Genomic DNA, 14,010 nt, shown 5'->3' with positions numbered 1-14,010 from the left:
GGATTGGTGAGGCGGGGGGAGGGAGGTGCTCCCCTTGCGGACGACCATATCTCTGTTACTCGTGAATTCTTTAGACTGGCCACGACTTATGGCGGAGCTGAGGCGTTTTCTCTCGCGCAACTCTGAAACAAGGGACATAAATCGCTTCACACCCTACGGACAGCGTCCGCAAACCCTTTCTCCCCTATCCCAGGGTTGATCTCTTGATCGGTTCTTCCTTCCGCATTGCGTATTGAATTCGGAGCTAGAAGTCACACAAATCGCGGGCATTGTTATCAATCACAGGACAGGGTTTCCGAAATCTCTTCGGTTCCCAATTTTAGCACTTCTTCCGCTTTTCTCTGACACCAAAATTTTCAAAATATCAGACTTTTCCCGGACCTTTGAACTAAAATCCTACTGAGTTTGTTTGTTACTTAAATACGCTGAATTTTTAAGCAACTTGTAATGCCTGATTTAAAAGTTTAGAGCGAACTGACTTTGAATGAAAAGTACCTCTCCGAGTTAGGTAAAAAGCTACGATTTGTGTATGCTCCAAGTGACCGTGTCATTTCAAGATGATACCACTATTCGAACACGTGAGAGCCCGTGTTGCCTACACGGAAAATTGTAGGCGAACTGACGATGCATTAGAATCATCTCTCCATGTTCGGTAAAGCCAGAGAAGGATCAATCATCTTCGTCGATTCTGTCAAAAATTATAACAACCGAGTTTCTCGTAGTTTCAATATAAATTTATATTGTTTTCATTCGTGGCGTGCACAGTTCACTGGTTTCGTCAAATTTTCATTCTAGCTTGGAGATAACGTGTGATCTTGTAAGTTGGAATCCAGGACCCACATAATTTTCTTGTTTGAACCAACGCAACAACAATTCTTCGTGATTCATTGGGACTGGGCAGTATAAAGGGACCTTCGCTATAAAGGGAATACCGCAGGGGGAAAGATGAGACGAAGCTTAAAAGATACAGCCAGACAGCTTTTCACCTCTGCTGGCTCTGGCTATACCTTTATTTCCTCCTGCAACTTTTGAAATGCACTTGTTTACTCGATGCACGGTGCATCTGCGGCAATAAAACGTTGGGGCCAGATATGGAATCGTTTATTCGCTTATAAAATCGTTCGGGTCTTTTCACCGCCTATCGCTTGCTTTTATGGCTGTAGAGAAATAACTACATAAAAACAGTATGTAGGTGTCCGGTAGGTTGCCATTTCAATACAATATTTTGCTTTACGTCGGCACAATACTTTGGAAATATGAAATAGGTGCCTACCTAGAGTATGAAACTTACTGTCATCCAGTTGAACTCACACGAGAATAGTTAATTTGGCAATTGGATTGGAACAACTTAAAGTATGAATGGTAACCAAGCAAACCTCGCGTTACCGAAAACCTGTATAGTCAAGGATGCAAAAAGTTCTCTGGAATGAAAATTATGCTCGATGGCGAATTTTTCGCAAATTTTTCATTGCTCCATCCGAGAGTGTTTATAGAGTTAATTTTGCGATATTTTTAACAATTTTTCCTGATACAGGTGGCACCCAATCCAAAACTTGTCCCGTAAAGGGTTGGCGGCAGGGCGTTGACGAAGAGATGTTGCGGTGTCAGTTGCCCGATAACCTCTGGGGAGACAGGCATATGTGGCGTTTGGGTGTCGTAGAACGCCAGAGTGCGTTATAAAGCGACTTTATATATTACTGATACAAGAAAAATTATACAAATAGATTTGAAAAAGAGAAAATGCACCCCATTTAACTGGCTTTAAAAAAGGAAAAATAAGAAGAAAAAAGATAAAAATCAGCGTGCTTTTTGATTTGCTTTTCGTATTTTTCGCTAGGGAAACATAAAATTAAAATTAAATAGATAAACATATGAAAAAGAATTTTCATCAAAATATTTTCTCTCCACTCACGAATTTCCTCCCGCTGCGCACACACTACGGCGCACAGTGAATCGAGTCAATTTGAGAGGTCGGACATGAAATGTGTGACTGAAACTGCAAATTTTGATGTTTGTCTCGTCACATCTTAAGTTATAGGGGGGTTGTTAGAAGAGAATTTTACGAGGAAACCAATGAAGCCACTTTTGGAACCTCAAAATTTTGTATAAACGGAGTTATAAGCGTTCAGAGTTTCAGAATTTTGACTCCCTATCAGAATCAGAATTATACAGAATCTCCTATTGAGTCGATTAACTGTGCGGCGTGGCGGGGCTGGCACGTTCAAGTATTTCTTGAGCCCCTGCTAATAGCTACCATCCCTCCCTTTTTTAAAAATCCGATCTCCAAATTTAATTGATTCTTCCCTTGTTTTTTTCTTCTTTTTTTTAATATTCATCATGAAATTCTATTGATCTCTCTTATATCTAACATTTTAATGACTATGTAATGTTACAGCACCCGTAAATAAATTTACTAACCTATCAACCATACACTGAAGTACAGAATTTCCTCATACACTGGAAAAAAAAAACACATTGCGGATCTAGAGTCCAGACTCTTGAAAACATTGACAAGAAAAAATACTTTTGATTCGATCAGATTTTTGCTTAAATCAAATCCGCTCAAATTAGGAGGCTCGGTTCTTGATGTAAGCAATAATCCGATATAATCGAGAGTATTTTTTCTTGTAGATGTTTTTCAGAGTCTGGACTCAAGATCCAATGTGTTTTTTTTTTTTTTTTTTTTTTTTTTTTTTTTTTTTTTTTTTCCAGTGTACGCCGAAAAAAAAAACGATCCGGCAGCAGTGGGATAATAGGTAAGCTTCGGGGTGAAATAGATTTCCCATTTCCTTTTATTTTCTTTTCCTGGCCCGATAGAAAAAACAAACGCAGGGAGCATCTTGACGGTGGCGCCCGGCTTTTAAAAAGTCGCCCTGAATCCCGGATCATATTGAGCCAGGCACTCAGAGCAGCCGACATGCCGACCCACGTCAAATTCGCGGGGCGCATTAGTGCGTCCAAGGGCCCCGGCCCCCTCGCTATTCCGGCCCATTCCCCGGCCATTTATCCCGCGCGGATTTATTTCACAGCGCTTTTATTGGAGCTCTCGCCCGGGTAGAAACTCAGACACTGCCAATTTCTCTCTACCGGATTTCGGTCCGATTCCGATGGTAGTACAATGCTCGTTTCCATTCATTTATACCTAATGAATAGGGATATGGGGTTGTCCATGTATGACGTCAGGTTCTTTTTTGATACTTTGTAAACAGATTGGGACTCAATTTTTTGTCTCTCAGTGCCAATTTCAACTTTTTTCAGACCACATATAGCCTCATGCAGTTTTGAGGCCTGAAAATTGTTCATACAGATTTTTTTGGATCTACGGAGCCACCTCCTGCAGTAGCAATAACTTAAAACTCACATATTTCACGAATCAATTCAGTACTCTTAAATACGAATCAGCGGATTAAAATTCGAAATCATCTCCCTCGAAACACTCGCCTTTTAAACTCTGATAACACGAATTCACTACCGAAATTCTAAAACTTTTTAAGCTCTTGAAACTCCACACTTAATCCTCTGGACTCCGGCGTAAATAGCCCGAGCAGCTGAATTGCGCCTTCCATCGAACAAACTAGCTAATTAACTAACTAACTTCCTGAATCGGCACTAAATATAAAAAAACCCCTATAAAATAGGGCTTATCTAATTGAAATTTGCGGCTGAAAAGCTACATCAGAGCGCAATTCTTAGCATTATGGTCTCGACTATAACGCACGCCCTGAACTGCGTCGCCGTCGAAATGAAGGAGTAATCGAAGTTTTGGGTTTGCCTTCACAACATACGCTAGGCAACACACTTTACCAGGAATGACAGATTTTTAAAGTTAAGCTAACAATAAGTGAAAAATGCACCAACAGACAGGAAGAAGACATAAACTACGGACAGCAACACCGCGTTGCGCATTAAGTCCGAACAGTTTGGACTCACATAAAATTGCACTGAAGAATCTACCAACTTACTGCGCATAAACACATTAAACAGTGGCGTGGCGTGCTTTGCGATACATCACTGTCCTGCCATTTAAACCTATGGTAAAGAATCGATTACCAAGGTGTTCGCTGCGAACACCCTGATTATCGATCTTTTCCATAAGTTTAAATGGCATAACAATCGATTATATCGCAAAGCACGCCACGCTACTGACATTAAATCTGACGCCAGATGGCGAACGTTCATGGCTTTTCAATCGCGCGGATGTCGTTAAAATAATATGAGTTCTTTCTACCTTCCGCGGATGAACTTTTTCACGAAAGTCTCCGCTCCCTTCATTTTAATGGAAGTTTACAAGGCACGACTGCAAGAGACTTTGTTGATCGCGATGTGTGTAAATGACACTGATCCTACGACGATTAACAAATGGAACTAGTTTTTAGAGTGGTACCAACTTGTTTCGATTACTTCGGAAATGCGCTACTGATTTCGTCTCTGAGCATAGAGGTGTTTTTATAATGACTTCCCATACTACTTGGTACCAATCTGCAAACTGCGATACAGCCGTAACATTTTTTGGTGCCTCCGTTTTGACACAATGTCTCTAAATAATACATCTACTTTCCATCACGATATTTGATTAGAATTTTTAGCTGAATTATAGATTTGCCGTAAAAAATAATTGACTTCGTTGGTATCGACGACGTCAGGAAAATTGTCTATCATTGACGTCATTGAAATTTGACATCAATGAAGTGACCCTATATGCTGACCGGTGCTAAACTCACACTAACTTAAGATTTCAGCAGATGATTCTCAGCTAGTGGATAACTAAGGTAAGAACAAGAACGCACGTTAGGATAAAAAAAAGCGAAATTTACAACTCAAAATTTTTAAATAAAAAAAAAAAAACAAGTATTTGTGTCTAAACTTGGCTTGCTCGTAAACTTGAGAAAATGGCGGTTTCCCCGTGCACTTTGAAACAATGCGAAAGACACTTTTTGCATCAGCCTTTTCCATCGATAAAACGTGAGCGTATCGCGAATGAGACACCGGCGAAATTGCCTCCTCCACTCAAGAAAACAAAAGAGCTCACGGTGCTTCCGAATTCGCAGCGAGGTGCAGTTAAGCTTTTGATGGGGTGAGATACATGGAGATCGGGCCTAATAGCTGCCGTTACTACTTTTGCTCTCTCGGTTCTTCTTTGAATTAAGGGTCGTATGTTGAAACGCTTATTATCTCAAAGGCAGAAAGGACAAAGGAATTTCCCGTCGAAAATTCTAATACCCTATTTTCATTTTGCCCTGTTTGAAAATTGCTCATTAAGAAAATTTCCTTTTTTAGACGGGGTCAAATTGATATTCTCGTTACAAAAAATGTAATACATATGATAAATTATGATAATCGTAACAAATGAAAAGAGTGCGGTGAGATAAACTAGGAAATGCCATCACTTTCATCAAAGGAAAATTAGAGTACGATGCACTCCGACTGCACGATTACTTCAACCGCGCATAACTCTTGTCACAATACTTCGACAGCGCTGTGTAATAGTGCGTTGAGAACATTTCGACGGTATAAGTCGGCAATCACATAACTCGGTTTGCGACGTCGCAGACTTCCTGTCACACTTCATTTTTTTAAACGGAAAACTACTCAACGGCAACTCTTGAAAACTGCCGTGAATTTTCTTCTGTGTGCGAAGAAAATTCTGCAAAAACTTCAAGGAATGATGTCAATTTGTTCTCCTTTAAAAAAATAACATATAGGCGGAGATTTTCAGACACCGCAAACGAGATATGTGATCGCGGACTTATGCCGTCGATTTGCGTTTTGCTGGTGAAAGCGTACACCGATGAACTTCCTGCACCCCGCAGCAATGTGAAGGCAACCTCAAAAAATGCGAAGACTGCCTCCAAAAATGTGAAAGGTAGGGACTTTCTGCACCCCTGGTAACGGTAACTGACGACTTTAAATGTAATTTTCTCGAAAAGTAATTTTGCCACTTATGGCGTCTCTCCACCTACATCCTCATTTGCAATACATACGAGGCCATTATTGTAGGGTCTCTAAAATAATCCTCCCCTATAACGACCGAGATTTCAACCCTATTTCGCGGATCCCGCCTCCCTTCCCGAAGCTCCCGCGCTTTTCATGTCAATTTTCGAGGGCAGAAATGACGATGGCCCCGCCTCAGGTCAATTAGCGAACTCAGGCTCAACTAGAAAATTACCGATCCGAAAGGGGGATGGTTAACCTCAACGGCTGGGTCAGCGCTCCCCTCCTCCGGACTGATAACCACAGCGTTCGAATGCACCGAGCGGGCATCGCATTCAGTGACGTGGCGTGAATTGCGATGTATCGATTGTTCTGTCATTTAAACTTATGGTAAAGAATCGATTATTAAGGTGTTTGCTGCGACCACCCTGTTTATCGATCCTTTTCCATAAGTCTAAATGGTATAACAATCGATATATCGCAAAGCACGCCACGCCACTGATCGCACTCGCTCACTTGGCCGTGGTCATGCGAAAAGCGGGAATGCGATTACTATTGCCACTTCCGCCCGGTTCTGCTCCTTTCCGAAACGACTTAACCGCCAGTGGCGTTGCGTGCTTTGCGATATATCGATCGATACGCCACTCAAACTATGAAAAAAGATCGATTATTCGGGTGTTCGCAGCGAACACCTCATTAATCGATTCTTTACCATAGCTTCAAACGGCGATATACCGATAATCGATCACTCACGCCACGCCGCGCCACTGTTAACCGCGATGCGCGGTGATTCATTCATGCTTGCACAGTTATGTGCAGTCGCTCATGCACGCTTATCTGCATGCGAAGATGGTGACGAATGTATGAGGAATGGCGGAAAAAGCGACGCCTCCAAGGTAGTCACGTCGGAAAAAAAGCGCTTGTTGTTAGTTGGAAGGGCACCGTGGCAATTTTGGATTTGTGACAGTCCATGGGAATAACGACCAATTCTGCAATTATGCAGCTGATGACAGTCGGCTCGTCTGAAAAAACACTTATGAGAATAGGGAAGCTAATGGCACATACGTTGTTTTTAAACCAGGCTGGAATGTATAGTTCCTAATTGCAAAATGTAGTCCAAATGAACCCTAGTGCGCGTTGGAAAATGCTCGAGAGGGCAATTTGGGAGAATTCGGGTTCCTCGTGGAGGCTTTCTAGTGTATCTTAGCGATATTGCACTGTAATTATTCAAAGGAATCTGTCGGGAGAATGAGTCCGGTCTTTTGGGTAGGTCTCATCACATTTTTTTCAGCAGAATATCAGCATGAAAGGAGGATAGGGTTTTCACAGAATTTAGAATGAAATTCCCTAAAATTTCCCTGATTTCCCAGACACATTTTGGTGAAATTCCCTGACAATCGAAGATATGACATGTGAATAAGAGGACGTAATTGAAAATAGTTTTTCAAGCAAACTTCTTTGTTCGAAACCTCAAACCCATTATAGATAGGTAATAAAGGTGATTTGACAAATTTTCCCTTACATTTCCGTCATTTTCCCTGACATTTCCATGTATTCCCTAACTGTGGCAAGCCTAAGGAATGGAGCTTCGGCACATAGATCCAAATACCCACAGAGTGGACAAGAAAAGGGGTCAAATTTCTGAGCCTTGGAGGATGAAGTGCTCTCTGGCAATGGCCTCTCAAATATCTCTGACTTCTGAGGAAACTGATGTTGGGAGTTGAAGCTGGTATTATTGAGGCATTCGAGAGGAATGCTGAGCCCAGAAGCAAACTGACACCCAGTGAGCCTACTGCAGGAGGAAAAGGAAAACTAACGCATTTCACAGCGAGGGCACAAAAGACGGATGACGTATCGTGTACGTGCGAGCCCGGCGGCGCAGTGGCGTGGCGTGCTTTGCGATATATCGATTGTTACGCCATTTAGACCTATGGAAAAGGGTCGATAAATAGGGTGTTCGTTGCGAACACCTTAATAATCGATTCTTTACCAAAGGTTTAAATGGCAGAACAATCGATACATCGCAGGCGGTGCGCTCCCGCTCCACGCTCGGGAAGGAACCTCGACGTTGCCTCGGAGACGTGACGGATGAATTGTGACCGTCTGAGAATCCTCTGTGATGAGCTGAGTTCAATTTGTTGGGAGAGGTTTTTGCAGGCACTACTTCTTCTGCCGAGCTGACAATGAAGAAAAACGTCGTATCAACATCGGAGAAATGCCACATTTCCCAAATAGTCGATGCCATGCTCGCGCAAAAATTGTTGTAAGCATGGGATTTTGAGTTTGTTTTATTTGTTTGTTTGTTTGCGACGTTCGGCGTGAAAATGGTGGAATAAGCGTTGATTAAGCCCTTCTCACTATACCATTTCATTTCACCTTATCTATCAGTCTTATCATTCGCAAATCTGATCGGGGGGGGGGGGGGAGGGAGTCATCCACTTTTTGTGGGAGCAACTTTCTGACTCGCGCGAAATTGAGGAAAGCAGGGAACCTGATCGACACCTGGATGAACACATGGGGCATGCATTTATGGGAGAAACTGTGCATAGATCCTTGAAATTTTCAAATATTTAGGTTGGAATTGCGGACGAAAATGTCTGGAAACTTTGAAAAAAAACATTCACAATTTTCTCAGTGAATTCTGGTTGTATTGAAGGAAATATGGCAACGTCTGAGAGGGCATACAACGTTTTTCCTTATGCGCAGTCGTATTCGGGAGAAAAATGCTTGTAGCAAAACGGTCCAACAAGCTCGATACTTTACTCCTGAGAGCTCAGTTTTACCCTGAGGGAAAATTCTAAAAGGCCATTCGACTGGCTGTTTCCTACCTTACATCCATTCGTTATAAAATGAAATGGAAAACTCTTTGCAATTGTGAAGTACTACAATTTTAGGACCATCCATACGTACAAGTACCTACCTGCATAAGGATGCTTGTGGCACTTATGCTGTTTCTTGAATGGGCCAGAAATTGGAGTCTTAATTGCATAATGCAATCCATATGATGTTCAAAGTTAAGCGGCACACATTGATAAGTTACCATCTATCATCACATGGTATTTTGGAAGGATATCACAGTGTACAGACATAACTTTGGACTCGACAGACGGAGTAAGGAGGACCAATGATTTGATTATCTTAAATGATACCTTTCCTACGCTCAACGGCGAGTCTGTAGATCGGTACCCGGCGCAATCTTCCTACAACGTTCCGACTTATTAATTTTTATGTCATAATTCCCCGCAATCTTAGCAACGTGGGGGATCGAGGCATTGAACCAGGTGGCGGCGGCGGGGCAATTTTCAAACAGAAACGAGAGCCTGCGAAAAGTGATTAAAATTTTATTGATTTTCTCCACGGTTTTAACCACGCTGTGAACCGCAAAAATTCCGTCATTGCCGCGCTTTAAAAAATTCACGCGTTGCCCTTTGCGACGGAGTACAGATTTAGTTACAAGTATAGTTTATTCTTGAAATTTGGCAACTGGGAACGGGTGCGCTCTAACAAAGCTGGAGATTGACGTTGAGGTAGGATGCTACATTGCTACCACCTACCATCCTTGCTGCCAAACTGTTTTCCCGCTTATTCTTTCTAAAAACGTGCCCACCAGAGTATTTAAAGGGTTTGATGGACCTGATCATCGGTATGAATTCTTCTAGCTTAGAGCAAGTGATTAAAATAGAAGATTTGAGTAACGAATGAAAACATACACTAAAAAGTAAAAAAAAACTAAGGGGCTTTCATTGATTTTACACCAGCATAAACTTTAAATAATGATGAAAATCATTACGGAGAATAAGGAGGAAGGAAAGTCCATGCTTAATGTGGTTCTGACCTGTCACTAAAAATCTTGTAGCATTAATGATGTGACAAATCATCAGATGCACTGCCTGTCTTTTTGTACGTCACTTTGAGATTTTGTTTCGTTTCGACAGCTGAGGATGAGCCAAGTTTTGTTGTTCCTCAATCATTTAGATCGTTTAATTTTTTACGTGAATCGACTCATTACGTTGAATATTAGGCGATAAAAAAAGTATGGGTCCAATATGAAAACGTTTTTCTACAACATGAAAAGCCGACGAAATGTGAGTTCATCTTCGTGGATAAAAAGGAGCCGGGTTGCAGATTACAAAACAAAGAATAGATACTTCATTTACAATGATTGGACGGTCTCAAGAAAAATAACGGCTCAGTTATTTTCATTTGATAAAAAAAAGAAAAAAAAAAAAAAACCCAGAATTAATTAATTATGGCGTGGAAGTTACTTCGAATCTAAAATTCCAACGCTCCACCTTCAAAGCAAGATCAGCCTGGAACAATGGAGTTCGTATTATGCAGGGTCCTCTATAAGAATGCGCGCCTTCAGTTTTTTGCTTATGCAACTTAGACATCAATCAAGCAGGAATAGTTGCTTCGGTGCCGGGCGTTCCTATGAACGTTCACATTTCGCTACGTCAGCAACAGGGCAGCCACAGAGGTTGATGAGCAGATTGGAAGCCACCGAAAATCCACCAATTTCTTAAAAAGTTCCTAACAAAGTACTTAAGTACCTGATCTTGTGGGAGCATTGATCTATTTGGAATTTTGTAGAGACCATCTTACCACTAAAAAAATGAACTATTTATTAAATTAGCTTTAAGTAAAAGTTTTTTCTTTCTTTCTTTCTTTTTTTTTATTTAAACAAAATTGGAAAATAAACGCCACTCGCACCTAAGGCCAATAATATAAGAGAAAGACAATTGTTACACTCATTGATCATCCTGCTCATAGTGACAGCCATCTGAGATTTTGACTGAGAGCATCTATTTAACTGATGGATGGTGCCGATTCACATATTATGGAAGTTGGACTTTTCCCTTGCCTTACAAATGAGTGTCTCCCTACAGAAAGCAGCTTTCAGAATAAGAAACTATATTGACATGCCAGGATACAAATCAGCATGGGTTTGTACCACAAATAGCCTTTACCCTGCTGCTGAGATTGTTTATCTCTTTCAAGGTTGTATATTGAATCAAATACACATGCACACATAAATTTCTCTCGGCGCAGAGAAAATAAGTTCCAAAAATCAAAGACATGACTTCTAATTGGCTCTCCAAGAACAATGTATTAGTATGCACCATTTAAGCAACTTGCAAAGAGACATGGATGTTTGAAAGAACTACTCAATTGTAATGTGACGGTACTAAAGGCATGGAATGAATCATTCCTAGAGCTGCGCTATGGCGTATTAAGATAGCTATGAAACAAACTGATCATTGCGTATGATGCCAATCGACACCTCTCATCTCAACAGGCAACGTCAACAGGTTAGTTTTTCTCTTCCGAATTCCCAATGTGCATTTGATTCTTTACAAAAAGATTTCGACATTTTTCCTCAATGTATAATGACCCAGACCCTGACCTAGTGGGCTCAGGGAACAAGAAACTAGACAAAAAGTGAAGCAAACGTACGTAACCAAAGGAAATGTATCTTTGTGTGACGATTCACTTCACCGCCATTGGAAACTTGATGCAAACAACAAATTGCGAGTGAGATTTCCTGGCAATTTGAATAATTGGTACACACAGTTGATGTCGAAATGGTGAGGAAAAACAACAAACAACTAGGCAAGAAGTTGTACTTACAGAGGCAGATTTTAGAGCAGACCTCGGAGGTGGCGAATAGCATAGCAAAGATAATAGGTAATGAAAAATAGGAAACACGACTTTTGGATTCTCGGTAAAAACATCGAACGACGAAAGTTAATGAGAACAGTTTTCAACGGATCGTAAAACAATTGAGATAAAAAAGAAGTGCGAGGAGTGCGCGAACCACGAGCGAGAGAAACCAAGGAAAACCATGCTTGTTTTGATTTTTATGCGAAAAATGTAAACAAAGCTGAATCTCCGATCTCATTGGCTCCCGCCAATCGATGGTGCCGCTCCCTACAAAGTTTATGAATTAACGCGCCAATTTTCAAAAAAGCGGGGGGTCCCCAAAGTGCCCGCAACACGGAAAACAGACAACGGGTTTTCTGATTTGAACTTCAGTATGCATTCCTTTGTGCGTATGCCGTTTAAACATCTGGAGTGTGGTGAAAGCTGGAATTCAATTGAATGGTGGCCAAGGGAGTCCACTTAATTATTTTGTATTGATACTGTTATTTTTTTTAGAAGCTTTAAAAGTAATCTTGAGATATTAGGACCTTTTAAAATCGATTATTTTGAATTTATTGATCGCAGCGACGCAAATAACATTACTTTACATAAACTCTATTTTAAGGTTGTCCAAATTTTAGAGAAAACCCAGAATACCCTGCAAGATGGAATATTTCTCTATCAGTAAACTTCCTCAACTTTAAAATATCAGCTAAATGTTTGTCAATAGCTTTACCTGTGTATCGGAAAAAAAAAGTAGCCTTCTCAAAGAGGCAATCTTGAAAAGAAGAGAAGCCTTCACTTCTTCATTCAAGGAGAGTGTGAAACTCCGCAAGCATCTTGTTCACTTGATAATATTGCCGTATCCAATGTGAGTGATTAGGTAAATACGAGGTAACCGCGCAAAATTCATTATTAAGAGAGCTGTTCGATCTCGAAATTATCTCAGAGCTTGTGAAGAAACACCAATACTTGTATAATAGCACCATAGAGTAAAGAAATTATTTGGGGGGGGGGGGGGGACACGCTTCCGGATGCTAATTTTTGTTCGCAATACTTAAACCGCGGACGGATTAGTTTATTTTTGTCACACGCAATGATCAAACAATTTAAAATCACAACTTCCCCAGGCACACGTGTTCACACCACTATATCGCCAGTCCACGTAATTTTATTTCGCAGCACTTTCACCCCTTAGCACGCGTTACAACTTGTCTTGCGACTCAAACAATCAAGAGCATTCATTTCATACACTCGTAAATCACAACGAACGTAGCGAAGACTTCATCGATTGGTGTTAGATCGATTTGTAGTAGGCGGAACGTCGATTTTCATTCATGCACTACTAGGTTACTCCGATACACTTCTACCGGTACAATATCCACGATTTTAAAAATAATGGACTTTTTTTTAACAACAACAAAAAACACACAATCTTGCAGGGTTGCTCCGAAAATTAAGGGACTCGATAAAAATAGGATGATGACCGAAAAATAAGGGATCTGAAGGGTTAGAAAATATATCAACACCAGGTGAAAGGGAAGATGTCGTATTCCAGTCGCGCACAGTTTTTCAATTCAGCATGACGAGCTGATACCCCTCGCACAAGATCGAGAAATTGGACTCGGAAAATCGCCCTCAACGACACGGGTCCGTCTGGACCGAGGTACCGAACTGAACTGACGCTGGCGGTCGCGGTGCAGTGGCTGGGGCGACCGCCGCCACCGCCGCATCGCGTCGCGGCGCCCAGTGGATCGAGTCAATAGCAGAAGTCGGACAAAATTTGGAAACTTTAAACGCTTATAACTCCGTTTATACAAAACTTTGAGGTTCTAAAATTGGTTACATTGGTTTCGGCGTGAAATTTTCTTCCAAAAGCACCCCTTGAAATGTAAAATGTGACGAAATAAACATCAAAATTTGCAGTTTTAGTCAAAAATTTCATGTCCGACCTCGCCAATTGACTCGATCCACTGTGCGGCGCTGCAAGCTCCAACTTGCGAATGGGAGGGGCGGAGGGGGGCGGGGGGCACCTGTCGCCCTCCAGCCGAGAACTTGCCCTACCTCAACATGTTGTGCATGGTACAAGGGGAGCGTGATCCTCTGCCCCGTTGTTCGCACCGCGTTTCGAGTCTTTTCATGAATGGGTTCGGAATGACGTCATGTTGCGTGGAGACGCGCAATTGGTGAGCTACGGCCGGCGCTCGAGGTGCTTCGTCAAGCTCAAGTGACGTGGTCGAACTGGTATTCGATGTATCGCATCGATTGTAGGTCAAAAATCTCGGCAGATTTTGAATTTTTTGCAAAAATAAGGACGAAAGCCCCTGCGCATGAGCCTCAAGAAAATTGAACGGAGCGGAACAATTTGAATCTTGGTCTGTTAATAGGGTAAGGTAAGTGAATCGGAGATATGCTCCTTTGCTACATACTATCCAAAAG

General features: G+C 41.5%; 1 protein-coding gene across 8 annotated transcripts in view; it reads right to left on the bottom strand.

Moving 5' to 3' along the window:
* Positions 1-13,285, bottom strand: part of LOC109032066 (uncharacterized) — a 296,669-nt gene extending 283,384 nt beyond the window's left edge. For 2 of the 8 annotated variants that reach the window (XM_072302695.1, XM_072302694.1), the window contains exons 1-2: positions 12,308-13,285; positions 11,560-12,015 (exon numbers count right to left, since the gene is read on the bottom strand). Coding sequence is in view for 1 of the 8 variants with exons in the window: in XM_072302694.1 (XP_072158795.1) it covers positions 11,560-11,602 (43 nt within the window). In the remaining 7 variants the exon portion in view is untranslated. The remainder of the gene's footprint in view (positions 1-11,559; positions 12,016-12,307) is intronic. The other 6 variants (XM_072302689.1, XM_072302688.1, XM_072302693.1 and 3 more) reach the window with 5 other exon arrangements.
* Positions 13,286-14,010: the final 725 nt, after the last annotated feature.

The sequence above is a fragment of the Bemisia tabaci genome, chromosome 7 (genome assembly GCF_918797505.1).
Source record: "Bemisia tabaci chromosome 7, PGI_BMITA_v3".
Lineage (NCBI taxonomy): Eukaryota > Metazoa > Arthropoda > Insecta > Hemiptera > Aleyrodidae > Bemisia > Bemisia tabaci.
This window is presented reverse-complemented; position numbering and strand designations above follow the sequence as displayed.